Below are 15,978 nucleotides of genomic sequence, written 5' to 3'. Positions count from 1 at the left end.
ATTCAGCGATTCACATCCACGACAAACATGCCTCTTCTTAGATGGTCCTGCCGCGTCCACCCTCATTCTCGAAGCATACACAGAGCCTGGTCATGTGCCCGCTCGCAAGATCAACTCACGGAGACCCGCCCACCAAATCTAAGACCATGGCGTGTAAAACAGTTTGCAATGGTGGACGCAGTCGTGCGTCGTAACCGAAAAGAATAATGAAAAGTCAACGTGGTCTCAGAGGTGCATGTGGATTGTAGCAGAGACGAACGCGAATGACGCCCTGTTTTGTGAGTTGCTGAGTCTGAGTTGGTGGGTGTGGCTCTGTGAGTTGTCGTCATATCCAATGGTCTTAGAGTTGGTGGGCGTGGCTCCGTCCTGCGTGCTCCATGGGTGTCTTCCTTGCGCTGGTGGCTGCTTAGTGAATTATATATTTAGATAGATATATGGAGATGGAAAAGGCGCTGTATAATCAGTGTGCATGAACAAGTTCTAAAGAGCGCCTTCATTGAACAAGCTCATTTTTCTAAGAATGGTGAACTTAACGTAATGTATTTGCAAGTGAAGTACTTGAACGTGAGCTCGTTCAGTTTTATGTGAGATTCTGGATCAGGTTTAGGTCCTAATTAAACGTTTTGCCTTACCCTGTAATGCAGGGGTGGAACTGAATCCAAATACGGTATTCAGTTAAGCACAAATCATGGATTTTTACAAATATTTATTTTGTACAAAGTTTTTGCCATTTATTTGTATTCGGAAAAAATAATGTCAAGTCAAATCGGCCCTGTCTGTGTCTGCCTGCTTGTGCTTAAGCTGCACCCTCGCTGACATGAGCACGTGGTGAAAGCTTTTAGGAAAACGCAAGGCCACTTTAATTTTATTCCCCGTTGGACATGCAAAATGTGACGTGAATTTTGACGGGCGGGGTAATCGGTTAGTTCACCTACACGCTGGTTCCACCATCACCATTTGTGTCACATGGTTGGAAATAGAGCAGTAATTTATACGTATACTTGAATTTATTTAATTTCTTTTTGGACTGGGAGGATATTAGCATATTAGGTTATACGTGTTTGTTGCTGGGCATAACTGAATAAAATGTATTTAAATAAAAGAAGTCTTCATAATTATTGTATTTTTTTCACTGTAATAGCCTAATATAAGGCATGCAAAACTGAAAAAAGTAAACTCATGGGTCATTTATTCTCACTCCTTACAAATGAACATGAACTAGTTCAAAATTGAAATAGTAAACTACTATGAACGTGAATGGATTCATTTTAATGTGTGTGAGGTGTGATCTTGCACACCACTGTGTATAATAGATAGATATGTACATACTGTAATTAGAAGGCACTACATTTTCTCAAGTATCACGTCCACTAACAGATTTTTATACAGAGAGTGTCCAAAAATGGCAGTCTTTTATGGAATCTTTATTATTAGTAGTAATAAGAGTTTTCATATCTTGTATGTAAACTTGCTACAGACATACTGTACGTTTGGTTTCTGTTGGGGGTGCATGAATTTGTACCCACTTTTATTATACGACAAGTGTTGTGGATAATCCATTCTTAGACTCTAACTGTTCTGATATTTCAGGGAGGAGGCAGCAGAGTCGGACAAGGAGAAGTCACTGATGACTTCACAGAAGAAACCATCGATGACTTGAAGGAATACGCCGAGTATGAGGATTACTTTGATTTGGGTAAAGATGACGAAGATGATATTGGCCCGGGTTCACCTGCAGAGACTAATCCCGACTATGTGGCGGTAGGTCCTACTTGTAATTCACACAATGTTGAAATGACCCGCTCTAACATTGGACATGATTGCTCATTTTAGTACCAATATGGTGTGAATTCATTCAGTCATTCGTTTTCTAGATCTGCAAAGAGTTGCTGGTGGTGGAGCCTATTCTCTAAACAGTCATCAGTCAGTCATTATCCTATCACAGGGTCACGGGGGTGTGCTGGAGCCAATCCCAGCCAGCACAGAGCGCAAGGCAGGAACAAACCCCGGGCAGGGTGCCAGCAGGGCACACACCAGGGACAATTTAGGATCGCCAATCCACCTAACCTGCATGTCTGTGGAATGTGGGAGGAAACCCGGGGGGCACGGGGAGAACACGCAAACTCCACACAGGGAGGACCCCACCATACTGCGATGCAGCAGCACTACCCACTGTGCCACCGTGCTGCCCAATCACTAATCACCAGACCTGAATACATTGCATTCAGAAAATATTCAGGCCCCTTCAATTTTTGCACACTTTATTTTATTGCAGATAAATTTGACAGTGGAATCTTTTGGAATCGTTTGAATGAATACATTTGCTATTTTTGCCCATCAGTCTACACTCCATAAGCCCCTAATGACAATGTGAAAACACATTTTTAGAAAAGTTTGCAAGTTTATTAAAATTAAAAGCTGAAAACCTCTCCTTCGTAGAAGTACAGTGGAACCTCAGGTCACGACCGTAATTTGTTCCAAAACTCTGGTCGCAACCCGATTTGGTCGTGTCCCGAAGTAATTTCCCCCATAGGATTGTATCTAAATGCAATTAATCCGTTACGGCCCGTACGAGCTGAATGTAAATATATATACGCTCTCTCTCGCTTGCTCACTCGCTTGCTCTCTCTCTCTCTCTCGCTCTCCATCTCTCTCTCTCTCGCTCGCTCGCTCGCTGCACAGGGAGAGACTGAAGACGTACAGAAATCATCGGTGCGTACGAACCAGAAGGGAAACTGGCTTGTTCGTATACCGAGTGTGTGGTCGTGAACAGATGCAAAAGTTTGCCAAACTTTTTGGTCGTAACCCGATTTGTATGTGGTCCAAGACGTTCGTGACCCGAGGTTCCACTGTGTATATATATATATATATATATATATATATATATATATATATATATATATTCATAGCATTTGTAGTCTGAAACACAATCTGGTTGTAGCCCGAGGTTCGATCCCCGCGAGGGGATGCAGTGGAGTGTGTACGCCTGATGAGCCCAAATAAGGGCGAAACATGTGTCGTGTACTCTTTGCATTATTTGATAGTAAACTATGTATTATACACCTATGTACAGGTGCTGGTCATAAAATTAGAATATCATAACAAAGTTGATTTATTTCAGTAATTCCATTCAAAAAGTGAAACTTGTATATTAGACTCATTCATTACACACAGACTGATGTATTTCCAATGTTTATTTCTTTTAATGTTGATGATTATAACTGACAACTAATGAAAGTCCCAAATTCAGTATCTCGGAAAATTAGAATATCAATTAAGACCAATGCAAAAAAAGGATTTGTAGAAATGTTGGCCAACTGAAAGGTATGAACATGAAAAGTATGAGCATGTACAGCACTCAATATTTAGTTGGGGCTCCTTTGGCCTGGATTACTGCAGCAATGCGGCGTGGCATGGAGTCGATCAGTCTGTGGCACTGCTCAGGTGTTATGAGAGCCCATGTTGCTTTGATAGTGGCCTTCAGCTCTTCTGAATTATTGGGTCTGGCGTATTGCATCTTCCTCTTCACAATACCCCATAGATTTTCTATGGGGTTAAGGTCAGACGAGTTTGCTGGCCAATCACCAACAGGAATACCATGGTCCTTAAACCAGGTATGGGTAGCTTTGGCACACATTTCACAGCATTTATGATCAGATTAATGCAAAGACTGTCAAATGCAAAGAGCCTGTGGACCATCAGTCACAAATACATGCATGTAGAGCAGCTGTTTGAGACATCAGTCATTAGTCGGTGAGTATCCAACCCGCTATATCCTAACACAGGGTCACGGGGGGTCTGCTGGAGCCAATCGGAGCCAACATAGGACGCAAGGCAGGAAAAAGCCCCCGGGCAGGGTGCCAGCCTACCACCGGGGCCTTATTTTATTCTTTGTTAATTAGTATTGCTTAATCAGATTTTCTTTTACTTTATCCATCCACCCCCACTTTGCCCTCCCTCACTTTCTCTTCCCCTGGACTTCCACTCCCATCATTCTTTTTCACACATATTCCTGGTCTCTCCTCATCACAAGTCCATACCACTTCAACCTACTTTTCCTGTATACTATCTCTCCTCCCTTTGTTGTGCCTCTGATGGTCAGTCAGTCATCATCCAACCCTCTATATCCTAACTACAGGGTCACGGGGGTCTGTGTTGGCTGGGATTGGCTCCGGCAGACCCCCCCGTGACCCTGTAGTTAGGATATAGCAGGTTGGATAATGGATGGATGGATGGATGGATGGATGGATGGATATAATAGATGGGATGTCAATCAATCAGAGATCAGGTTAATGAAAATATTTTACCTGAAAACATTCAAATCACCAAATCACCTTTACAGGATGCTATAATGTCAAGTGCTGTGAGGTTAAACATTAATGTCATCTTTTTTTTCTTGTAGACTGGTGGTTTGAAGGGGGAGAAGGGTCAGAAAGGAGAGCCGGCCATAATCGAACCGGTAAGTCCACTTTTAAGTGCATTAATATTATGGGCTGCGCCCAAAATCCAAGTGTTGAAGTGCTCTTATAAAGCAGGGATACCTTTATATGCTGATTTACTCCTTTACTGGAATGAACACTGGAGCACCGCAAGGCATTGGCCCGTCTCCTTCGACTATAAATACAACACTAGGTCAGGTCGCTTGCAGAAATTCTCAGGTGATTCTGCACTTATGGGGGGTATTGATAAGGGGGATGAGACAAAGGAGAGGAGTCAGGGGGAGAACTTTGATTCTTGGTGCAAAGAGAAATGACCCGCATCTTGACATCCATAAAACAAAAGAACTGGTTATTGACATTGGACACACCAAAGAGCCTCTGTGTCTGGTCAGTATTCAGGGAGGGGATGTAGAGGTGGTCTACTCCTACAAGTACTTGAGGGTCCAGATTAATGACAGGTTGGACTGGTCTCAGAACAGTAAGGGCAGAGCAGGCTTGTTTTCCTCAGGAGACCTTATGTTTGTTTAATGTGGAAAGAGACAACCTTCTATAACTCAGTGGGGGCCAATGCAATTTTCTATGCTTTGATGTGCTGGGCGGTAACATCACTTCAAGAGAGGCCCACCAAACCAGCAATCTGACTGAAAGGGCAAGCTCAGGTCTGGGATGACCTTTGGACCCCCTGGAGGACAAAACTGAGTACCATTATGAACAAAGCTGCACACCCTCTCTCTGACACACCAACACTCGGGACTTTCAACCGAAGAATCAATCTGTTAGATAGTATCTATCTATCTATCTATCTATCTATCTATCTATCTATCTATCTATCTATCTATCTATCTATCTATCTATCTATCTATCTATCTATCTATTATATAGTGCCTTTCACATCTATCTATCTATCTATCTATCTATCTATCTGTCATATAGCGCCTTTCATCTATCTATCTATCATATAGTGCCTTTCACATCTATCTATCTATCTATCTATCTAATCCTGCCTACTGTACCAAATTCTATCTATCTATCTGTCATATAGCGCCTTTCATCTATCTATCTATCATATAGTGCCTTTCACATCTATCTATCTATCTATCTAATCCTGCCTACTGTACCAAATTCTATCTATCTATTATATAGTGCCTTTCACATCTATCTATCTATCTATCTATCTATCTATCTATCTATCTATCTATCTATCTATCTGTCATATAGCGCCTTTCATCTATCTATCTATCATATAGTGCCTTTCACATCTATCTATCTATCTATCTAATCCTGCCTACTGTACCAAATTCTATCTATCTATTATATAGTGCCTTTCACATCTATCTATCTATCTATCTATCTATCTATCTATCTATCTATCTATCTATCTATCTATCTATCTATCATATAGCACCTATCATCTATCTATCTATCTATCTATCTATCTATCTATCTATCTATCTATCTATCTATCTATCTATCTATCTATCTATCTATCTATCTATCTATCTATCTATTATATAGTGCCTTTCACATCTATCTATCTATCTATCTATCTATCTATCTATCTATCTATCTATCTATCTATCTATCTATCTATCTATCTATCTATCTATCTATCTATCTATCTATTGTAGCAGATGAGGCTCGTGTCCACCTCTCGAACCCTCAGGTACCACTCTGATGACCAGGTGAATGTATAATAATATTTCTTTTTATTATAATACTGTGCACAAAGCACCCTCCACTCCACACTCATTAAACAATAAACAATTCTCTCAATAACTCTCCTCCTCGCCCAGACACGTCGCCACCCTACCTCCCAGCTCAGCTCAATGTTCTGGGCTTCCCAGAGTCCTTTTATAGCCCCTGACCCGGAAGTGGCTCCAAGCCAAACCCACAAGTCCGTTTTCCTTCCGGGTCAGGGCAAACAGTCCTTTTCTTCATCCCGGGAGCACATCGCTTCTTCCAGTCACGTGACTGGGATGCACTCCCGGGTTATAGGGCATGCCAGAGCCCACTAGCCCCACTACAGTGACTCCTGGCGGCCCCCAAGGTATCTAGCAGGGCTGTGTCAAAACACTACAAAGTCCATGAGGCCCTGCTGGAACTCGGGGCACAAATATGCTGTCCGGAGGGCTCCTCCTAGCGGCCTGGGGGTGACGACCGGAGTCCATAGCCGGTCATCTGTCACACTATCTATCTATCATATAGCGCCTTTCATCCATCTATCTATCTATCTATTATATAGTGCCTTTCACATCTATCTATCTATCTATCTATCTATCTATCTATCTATCATATAGCGCCTTTCATCTATCTATCTATCTATCTATCTATCTATCTATCTATCTATCTATCTATCTATCTATCTATCTATCTATCTATCTATCTATCTATCTATCTATCTATCTATCTATCTATCTATCTATCTATCTATCTATCTATCTATCATATAGCACCTTTCATCTATCTATCTATCTATCTCCACCAGCACATGTCACGGCCCAAATCCTACCCTCTACTGCTGTATTTTGCCTGCAGCTGAAGACCCTACCAGGCCCTATTCCACAGTATAGAAAAGATGGGTACGTGTGTTGCCATTATTGGCTGGCAAATAAAGCCTTCTGTGTAATTATTATATGTTTTAATGAAATGAAAATTCCTGGAACATTGAGCACAGTGGGAGACGGAGCATGCATGTGTGTGTTTCTTGTGGTGAAGATGGCGCTCTCAAAGTATAGGGCTACCCTGTCATTGAGGGCTCATATATAAGAAACACATGGCGTTTATTGGACTTGGCTATTCGCACTCGCGCTGTGAACGCTTTTTCTTGCCGCAGTTTTCAAATTTTGGTTTTTAAAGCATGACGTGTTCTTTTTGGAGTAAATGAAGAACATATTCCAGGTGTCTCTTCAGATATTAATGGCGTTATAAAGTGAAATGGTGCCTATTGAAAAATTAATAACAATAAGGAAAATTCTATTTAAATAATAAGAAAAATCTAAATTAATGTAATGCAAAGCTGATACGTCCATACTGAGGGGTAACATTCACCCGCACAGCAGAATAACCAAAAGCAAATAATACCAAAAATACTTTTAATAGATTTGATTGAAATTTGGTGATGTTACAGAAGAAAGAAAATTAGGCAACACGTTTTTCATTTATTTGTCGGTAATAATGCTTTATGAGTGGACTATTTTTAGGGTAGGAATGGAGCAGAGAAGTTGGGGGGGGGGGGGGCATTATGGAAATGGCAACTCGAAATGAAAGGGAATAATAAAAGATCCACGTGAAACACTCAAAGTAGACAAGCTTTATAAGCTTCCTCCTTGGGTACACACAGGTCTCCCTATTCTGTCAGCTTTATGCAATAAAAAATATACACAAATATGAAGGGGAATTGACCCCCATAGATTATTAATTATATACTTAAATACCATACTTATATAAACCTTATTTGCAGAAAAGTTGGCAAGTTATACAAAATGCAATATTAAGAAAAATCTGTGATATCTGAAATCACATGAACCTTTAGTTAACTGACTAAAGTACAAGCAAAAGATTTTCAATTGTTTTACTGACCAACTTAATTGTAATTTATTACCACGCTTTATGTTAACTTCACCTGTTTGTTGTCTGGTACAAATCTTGTAAATGATATTTCACCCACTTCCTATTGTCCAAATGACTTGAAATTCTGAACACTTACTCACCTCCGATGACAATGCATGAATCAATAATCAGTTTCACTAATTGATGAATTAATCCATGTTAATTAAGAAATGAAATGTTCATTTGAAGAATAGTTCAAGATTTCACCAATAGATGGCGCTAGTAATAATAATAATAATAATAATAATAATAATAATAACAATACATTTTATTTATACACGGAGCCTTTCTGAGAACTCAAGGGCACCGAACAAACAACAAGTAAATAAATAAAAAGACAATAAAAAGACTATACGTAGTAACGGATAGAGATATTAAGGGAAGTGTTAGCATATGGATTACAAAATGATACTAAAACAAACCCAAGACTAAAAAGTTGAAAATGATATATATATATATATATATATATATATATATATATATATATATATATATAATATGGTTGAAATAGTTTACTGTCAAATAATGCAAAGAGTACGCGACACGTGTTTCGCCCTAATTCTGGGCTCATCAGGCGTGCACACTCGCTGCACTCCCTTACGGGAATCGAACCTCGGATGTCAGCGCTAGAGGCGAAGCCCCTAACATTGCAGCACGACGTGTGGTTCGTTTATTTGACAGCATGTAGATCGGGGTAATTACATTCATGGCATTCGCACCGTGGCGGATGTTAGCTGACTTGCTGACCAACCACAAGCGTTACCTGGTAGGTAACCACCCATACAATCAGATTATGATTCAGACTACGAATGCCGTGAATGTAATTACCCCTATCTACATGCTGTCAAATAAACGAACCACACGTCGTGCCGCAATGTTAGGGGCTTCGCCTCTAGCGCTGACATCCGAGGTTCGATTCCCGAGAGGGAGTGCAGTAGAGTGTATACGCCTGATGAGCCCAGAATTAGGGCGAAACACGTGTCGCGTACTCTTTGCATTATTTGACAGTAAACTATTTCAACCATTCTATGATCTGCTTCTCACAACTGAGGGCATCGTGGCGGATGTTAGCCGACTTGCTGACCAACCACAAGCGTTACCTGATAGGTAACCACCCATACAATCAGATTGTGATTCAGACTACGAATGCCGTGAATATACATATATATATATATATATATATATATATATATACATACAGTGGTACCTTGGTATAGATCCACTTTAGAATATGTCCAACTTGGTATACGTCTTGTTTGGACGCAAAACATTTTGCTTGGTATACGACCTTTGTTTGGAATACGACTCACGTGCTACAACACCGCGCGCTACCCTTGTTTATTACCTCTCTCTCGAGACAAAGCCACGACTGCCCACGAGCGTCAGTACGCCAGTTGCTAGCATTCAGTGAACAACCCGCGCTGTAACTCTCTGTGAATTTCCATGTGATTTTGTGTTTTTTCGCGTAAATTTGAATTGATTGTTGAAAAGTATGAAGGTGGCATGCGTACCCGGGACTTGGCTGCTGCATACCGTATGCCGAGAATAACGGTATCTACGATTGTGAAAAACAAAGACGTTATTAAAAAGAAAAGTGAGGTTAAATTTTTATTTATTTCATCTAATTGCTTTTGTATTTATGTATTTTAGTACTAAGCAGTGGTTAAATTATTTTATACGACCCCATCAATGTATAATATGCCAATAACAATAGGATTTTTTTTCATTGGAGCGGATTAATCATTTTCCCTTTATTTCTTATGGGAAAAATTCGTTTGGTATACGTCCTGTCTGGTATAAGTCCAAGGATCTGGAACAGATTAAGGACGTATACCGAGGTACCACTGTATATATACGTATATTTTAAAAAATACTTTTTAAAAGCCACACTTATATTAAGTTAAAAAGTGTACTAAAAAGTAAAAAATAAGTCGTACATGACTCGTAAAATAAAAGCATGGACGATCTTCATCAATCAGCATTTAAAAAGCACCCATCCTTTTATTTTACGAGTGATGTACGATTTATTTTTTACTTTTTAGTACACTTTTTAACTTAACATAAGTGTGGTTTTTAAAAAGTATTTTTTTATATACCGTATATACTTGAGTATAAGCCGACCCGAATATAAGCCGAGGTACCTAATTTTACCTACAAAAACTGGAAAAACTTACTGTATTGACTCGAGTATAAGCCTAGGGTGGGAAATGCAGCAGCTACTGGTAAGTTTCAATAATCAAAATAAATACCAATACAATTACCATACATTAATTGAGGCATCAGTAGGTTAAATGTTTTTGAGTATTTATTTCAAAGAAAACAGTAAACTAGCTCTGTAAGTGGAGAAGAGGGTCAACAAAAACAATATGGTATCTCTCTTGCTCGCGGGCGTATGTGTCTCTCATGTGTGTGTGTGTGTGTGTGTACTGTACACTCCAGCTTTCTGTCGGGTTGGTGGGGGCAGCAGGACTTGACTCGAATATAAGCCGAGGGTGACGTTTTTCAGCACATTTTGGGTGCTGAAAAACTCGCCTTATATTCGAGTATATACGGTATGTTACGGCAAAAACCCAAAGTTCGGCCAGTTCCTGAATTGGCTGGCCATTTCACATTTTGGCCGAGAGGTGTGGCCAAAGTCCAAATTACTAGAAATGACCAGCGTATATATAATGGCTTGCCATTTTGCAAAGTGGCGAGAACTCTCTGGCCAAAATCCGATGTGCTGATGTAAGACAGTCCGCTCAAGATGCGAAGATGCTTAAAAATTTCAGATGCAGATTCAGATGTGAGTTTTCCATTCTGCACAAGAAACTGCTCAAGGCGGGTCATGTGCAGACTTGAGTCGGCCTTCCTCTTGCCCAAACACTAACCTTGAGGTCAATAAAATATGTCCCCTGATGTTAAGTCACTATTTTAGGACTAAAATGATAACTCTAAGAGCCATTTTCCTTGTTCTATAAGATTCATGAATGTTTATTAGATGACAATGCATAAACTGTGGAAGGTTCCTGTAACCCCTGTGAATAGAATCGTATTGGTAAGTTCTTGCCATTTCTAATAGCTTGGAGTAAACATTATTCTTCAGTTAGTTAGTGACAGCCTTGCCTTGTATAAGGTGTAGAGACATACGGTTTTTAACCGTGACCGCACGTTACCATGCCAGGGCACTTGCCTATGTGCCAACCGGCTTACAAGCCTTTTGAATGTGAGAAGTAAATATGTAAGAAAACAGCCCTTAATTTATGTGTTGTGCCATACGTAAAGCGTACAGAAGAAGAAATTAAGAACCTTTAAGTATAGAAATAACTAAAGTCTTTCAAGAAAAACTAAGTTTACTTGTTTAGAAGATATATATATTTTTTTTTTTACCTTTTATTCTACGTGTGTAACTATTTTTTCTTTTATTCTTGTTTGGATTATTCGCTTTTAACTTTCACTAAATACCTTTAAAACGAACTCTTGGATCCTGAAAATTCTTTTGACACGTGTCTTACCCATGCCTGATGACACCTTATATTTCAGCAGCTACAATAACAGAAATTTGAAACCTACTTATATACCTAATCTTAAGTATTGTGAAACAACCAAGTGGCGTATGCTTTCTGAACAAAAGACGCCAAGGCTACGCTCGATGCAATTGCTCTACAAATTGCTGCTCATGCCATTTATCTTCTGACTTTAGCCGATCACCCCGTGCCATTTCGCAAACTGGCAGGTCAAATCCCAAAGTCAATTTACAGCGACATTGGCCATTTCCCAATTTGGCCGATTTCGGGTTTTGGCCGTAACATACATATATATTTTGTAAATATACCCAATTTTAGAATTTAATGGCTGCAACACACTCAACAAAAGTTGGGACAGAGTTAAAATAAGGTTGAAAAGTGCAGAGAATATCAGAGTTACACCGGCTTGAAAAGCAGGCTAATTGGTAGCAGGTGAGGGCATCGTGATTGGGTATAAAAGTCGCGCTCGCCAAACACTCAGTCTTTACAAGCAGGGACAGTTGAAAAGGAACATTTCTCAGTGCAAGATTGCGGATAATTTAGGTCTTTCAACATGTACAGTACATACAGCGCCATCTAGGGAATCCGGGATTCCCAGACATTTTTCATTCCCGCATTCCCGGGATAAACAGGAACGGCCAAGCTTGCATATATTGTGTGTAAAAGTGTAAAAATCGATCAAGAAATAACAGAGTTATAGTTGAAAATAATTAATGTGGCACCATTGCTGCAGTTTGCACTTCATCAGACAACAGCAACTTGAAATTGCAGTGTGTCAGTCTGTTGCATCCGCATTATCTGTGCCAAGAAACTTGCCATCACAGAATGATGACAACAAACTGGATGCATCAGTAAAAGCTGAAATGGCGGTGTTTCAACGCAACGGCAAGCGCGGGCGTTGTTTAGAACAAGTGTATCGGTATCTGATGACTGTGCCACCTACTTCAGTGGAGGCAGAGCGGGCTTTCTCAGCAGCTGGCATACTTCTGCACGAAGGTGCGCTCTCGCCTGGACAACCGCACGCTCGACGCGTTGTGCTTTCTGCGCTCTTATTACCACAACTAAAGATACATGTAAAGAGAAAAATCCAACCTTTAATTGAAGTACAGTGTCACCTCGGTTTGCGAGCATAATTCGTTCCGGAAACGTGCTCACAGTCCAAAGCACTCGTATATCAAAGCGAATTTCCCCATAAGAAATAATGGAAACTCAGATGATTTGTTCCACAACCCAAAACTATTCATATAAAAATGATTAATACAAAATATAAAGTAAAAATACATAAAACAAACTAACCTGCACCTCTGAAAAGAATCATGGCTGGTGTGAGTGAGTTTCTAAACTCTTGTGGGAATCCACCCAACGGGACGAGACGCGGAACAGCGTCCCAAAGCAATCGCAGCCTCCCAGCGCTGTAGCAGTTCTCCGTAAAAGCGAATCTGAAAAGATCGCGGACATGCTATAAGCGCCTGCCGTCGATGGGTGATACAAGGAACAAAGGAACATTATAAATGTGCAGGGCCCTGCCTGACTGCTGTGTCTGTGTAGAAATAACCGCGCTGTTGCTGTTTCAAGCTGAATAAAGCTGGTGTTGCTAAAGTACTGAGGCTCAGCTTCGTGTTTTAGGGTGCAAAACGGGGACTCGCACGTCACAGCACGCGCGCGCGCGCACACAGTCATAATGCTAATGCTGTAGTAAACACTATACGCTCGTTGACTATATGACTGAGGCACGCCAACTTAGACAGAGAATAGGAGACAATTGCCCACAATCCCGCAGTGAGTGAGAGAGAAGAATCATCAGCTCAGTTGTGATCACATGACACTCAGCAGACAAAGCGTATACAGTACATACTACTCGTACTGCAAGACCTCGCTCGTTTATCAAGTGAAAATTTATTAAAAATTTTTGCTCGTCTTACAAAACACTCGTAAACCAAGTTACTCGCAAACCGAGGTTCCACTGTACATTTATTCATTGGGAAAAAAATCTCACATTAAGAAATACATTTTTTTACGTGAAATCATGTGTTCCACAATTATTGGTGTTTTTATTACTGTTAATATTTCATATAGCCCCCCCCTTTGGCCAACAAGACAGCACTTAATGTTCTCCTCTAACATTTCACAAGGTTGGAGAATACAGAGGCTGGGATTTGTGGCCATTCCTCTTTACACAATCTTTCTCGATTGTCGTCCAGAGTCCTCTCTTATATGCACTCTCCTCTTCAGGTTTTCAATGGGGTTGAGGTCTGGGGGACTGAGATGGCGGCCATGGGGAGCAGCTTGATTTTGTGTCTGCTGAGCCATGTTTGTGTAGCTTTTGCCAAATGTTTAGGGTCATTATCCTGCAGGAAGACCCAATGACGATCCATCTTCAGCTTTCTGGCAGAGGCCACCAGATTTGGATTTAAAATGTGATGGTATGTCAAGGAGTTCATGATGCCACGTACCCTTTGGAAGAGAAACAGTTCCACAGAATCACAGATCCTCCACCATACTTTTAGTTCTTTTCCGCATCCTCATTCTTGGATTCACACCAGACCAACTTAGATTGTTTGTTGCCAAAAAGCTCCATTTTAGTCTCATCTGACCAAACCACACGGTCCCAGTTGAAGCCCCCAGTACCGCTTAGCAAACTCCAGGCGTGTAGGTGAGAAAAGGCTTTTTCCTTGCATGTCTCCGAAACAGATTGTTGGCATGGAGATAGCGTCTTATGGTTGTCATGGAGACTTTGTACCAGCCCACCGCAGGACACACACACCAAGCACACGCCGGGGACAATTTAGAATCGCCAATGCACCTAACCTGCATGTCTTTGGACTGTGTAAGGAAACCCACACAGACACAGGGAGAACCTGGTAAGCGAACCCTAACTGCGAGGCATGCAGCGCTACCCACTGTGCCACCGTGCCGCCTTGGAAGTCGGTTGGTCAGTTAGTCAGTCATTGCCCAACCCGTTATATCTTAACACGGGGTCACAGGGGTCTGTGGGAGCCAATCCCAGCCAGCAGAGGGCGCCAGGCTGGAACAAACTCCGGGCAGGGTGCCAGCCAACTGCAGTGGAAGTCATTAATTACTAATGAAAAGTTCCAATTTACTTAATTACATTTATTTTATACTGTAGGAATTGTTAGGGGTGCCAAAAATTGTGGCACACATGATTTTGTGTAAAAAATAAATTTCTTAATGTGGGATTTATTTCCCAATGAATATTAAAGGTTGGATTTTTCTCTTTTTTTTTGTGTTGTGAGCCTATAAAAGAATTTATTAGAAGCCTAAGAACACATCTTAACAAGAAGTGCTAATAATTGTGGAGGGTGCTGTAATATTGTGAATTCAGAGACATTTCTGTGTGTAAAGGGCAAGGTGGGGGGGAAAGCTCTGTTGAATGTGTGCGATCTTTGAGCCCTGAGGTGGCACTGCCTAAGAAACCATCATATGCTACTGTGACAAATTCTAACCACCTGGGCTCGGGTACTTCGAGAAATCATTGTCACTTAACATGGTTATACATTGATGCAACTTGAAACTATAACATAATGTGCCATAATACAGCAAAGCTGAACACAAACTAATGTACCGTAACAGAACTTTACTTAACATAATGTAAAGTAAGATGACATTAATACTGTAATGTAACAGCATAACTTGATGCAATATAAAGTAATAAAATGAAACCTAACGCAATGTTTCTAACATCATAAACATGTTATAATGCAACATAATTATGTAACACAGAAGCGTAAGGTAAAATTAGATATTAGATTAGATACAGTCACATGAAAAAGTTTGGGAGCCCCTCTTAATTCTTTGGATTTTTGTTTCTCATTGGCTGAGCTTTCAAAGTAGCAACTTCCTTTTAATATCTGACATGTCTTATGGACACAGTAGGATTTCAGCAGTGACATGATTTTTCCCCTTGGGATTAATAAAGTATCTATCTATCTATCTATCTATCTATCTATCTATCTATCTATCTATCTATCTATCTATCTATCTATCTATCTATCTATCTATCTATCTATCTATCTATCTATCTATCTATCATATAGTGCCTTTCATATCTATCTATCTATATGAAGTTTATTGGATTAAAAGAAAATATGCAATATGCATCATAACAAAATTAGACAGGTGCACAAATGTGGGCACCCCAACAGAGATATGACATCAATACTGAGTTGAGCCTCTAGACGCTGTCCTCCTATAGCCTGTGATGAGTGTCTGATTCTGGATGGAGGTATTGTTGACCATTCTTCATACAAAGTCTCTCCAGTTCAGTTCAATATGATGGACAGCCTGCTTCAAATCATCCCATAGATTTTCGATGATATTCAAGTCAGGGGACTGTGACGGCCATTCCAGAACATTGTACTTCTCCCTCTGCATGAATGCCTTTGTAGATTTCCAACTGTGTTTTG

General features: G+C 40.4%; 1 protein-coding gene across 3 annotated transcripts in view; it reads left to right on the top strand.

Moving 5' to 3' along the window:
• Nucleotides 1-15,978, top strand: part of LOC114643693 (collagen alpha-1(V) chain-like) — a 519,467-nt gene that overhangs the window by 251,403 nt on the left and 252,086 nt on the right. For all 3 annotated transcript variants that reach the window (XM_051931584.1, XM_051931585.1, XM_051931583.1), the window contains 2 exons: nucleotides 1,591-1,761; nucleotides 4,403-4,459. In XM_051931584.1, coding sequence (XP_051787544.1) covers nucleotides 1,591-1,761; nucleotides 4,403-4,459 — 228 coding nt within the window. The remainder of the gene's footprint in view (nucleotides 1-1,590; nucleotides 1,762-4,402; nucleotides 4,460-15,978) is intronic.

Source organism: Erpetoichthys calabaricus, chromosome 9 (genome assembly GCF_900747795.2).
Source record: "Erpetoichthys calabaricus chromosome 9, fErpCal1.3, whole genome shotgun sequence".
Classification (NCBI taxonomy): domain Eukaryota; kingdom Metazoa; phylum Chordata; class Cladistia; order Polypteriformes; family Polypteridae; genus Erpetoichthys; species Erpetoichthys calabaricus.
This window is presented reverse-complemented; position numbering and strand designations above follow the sequence as displayed.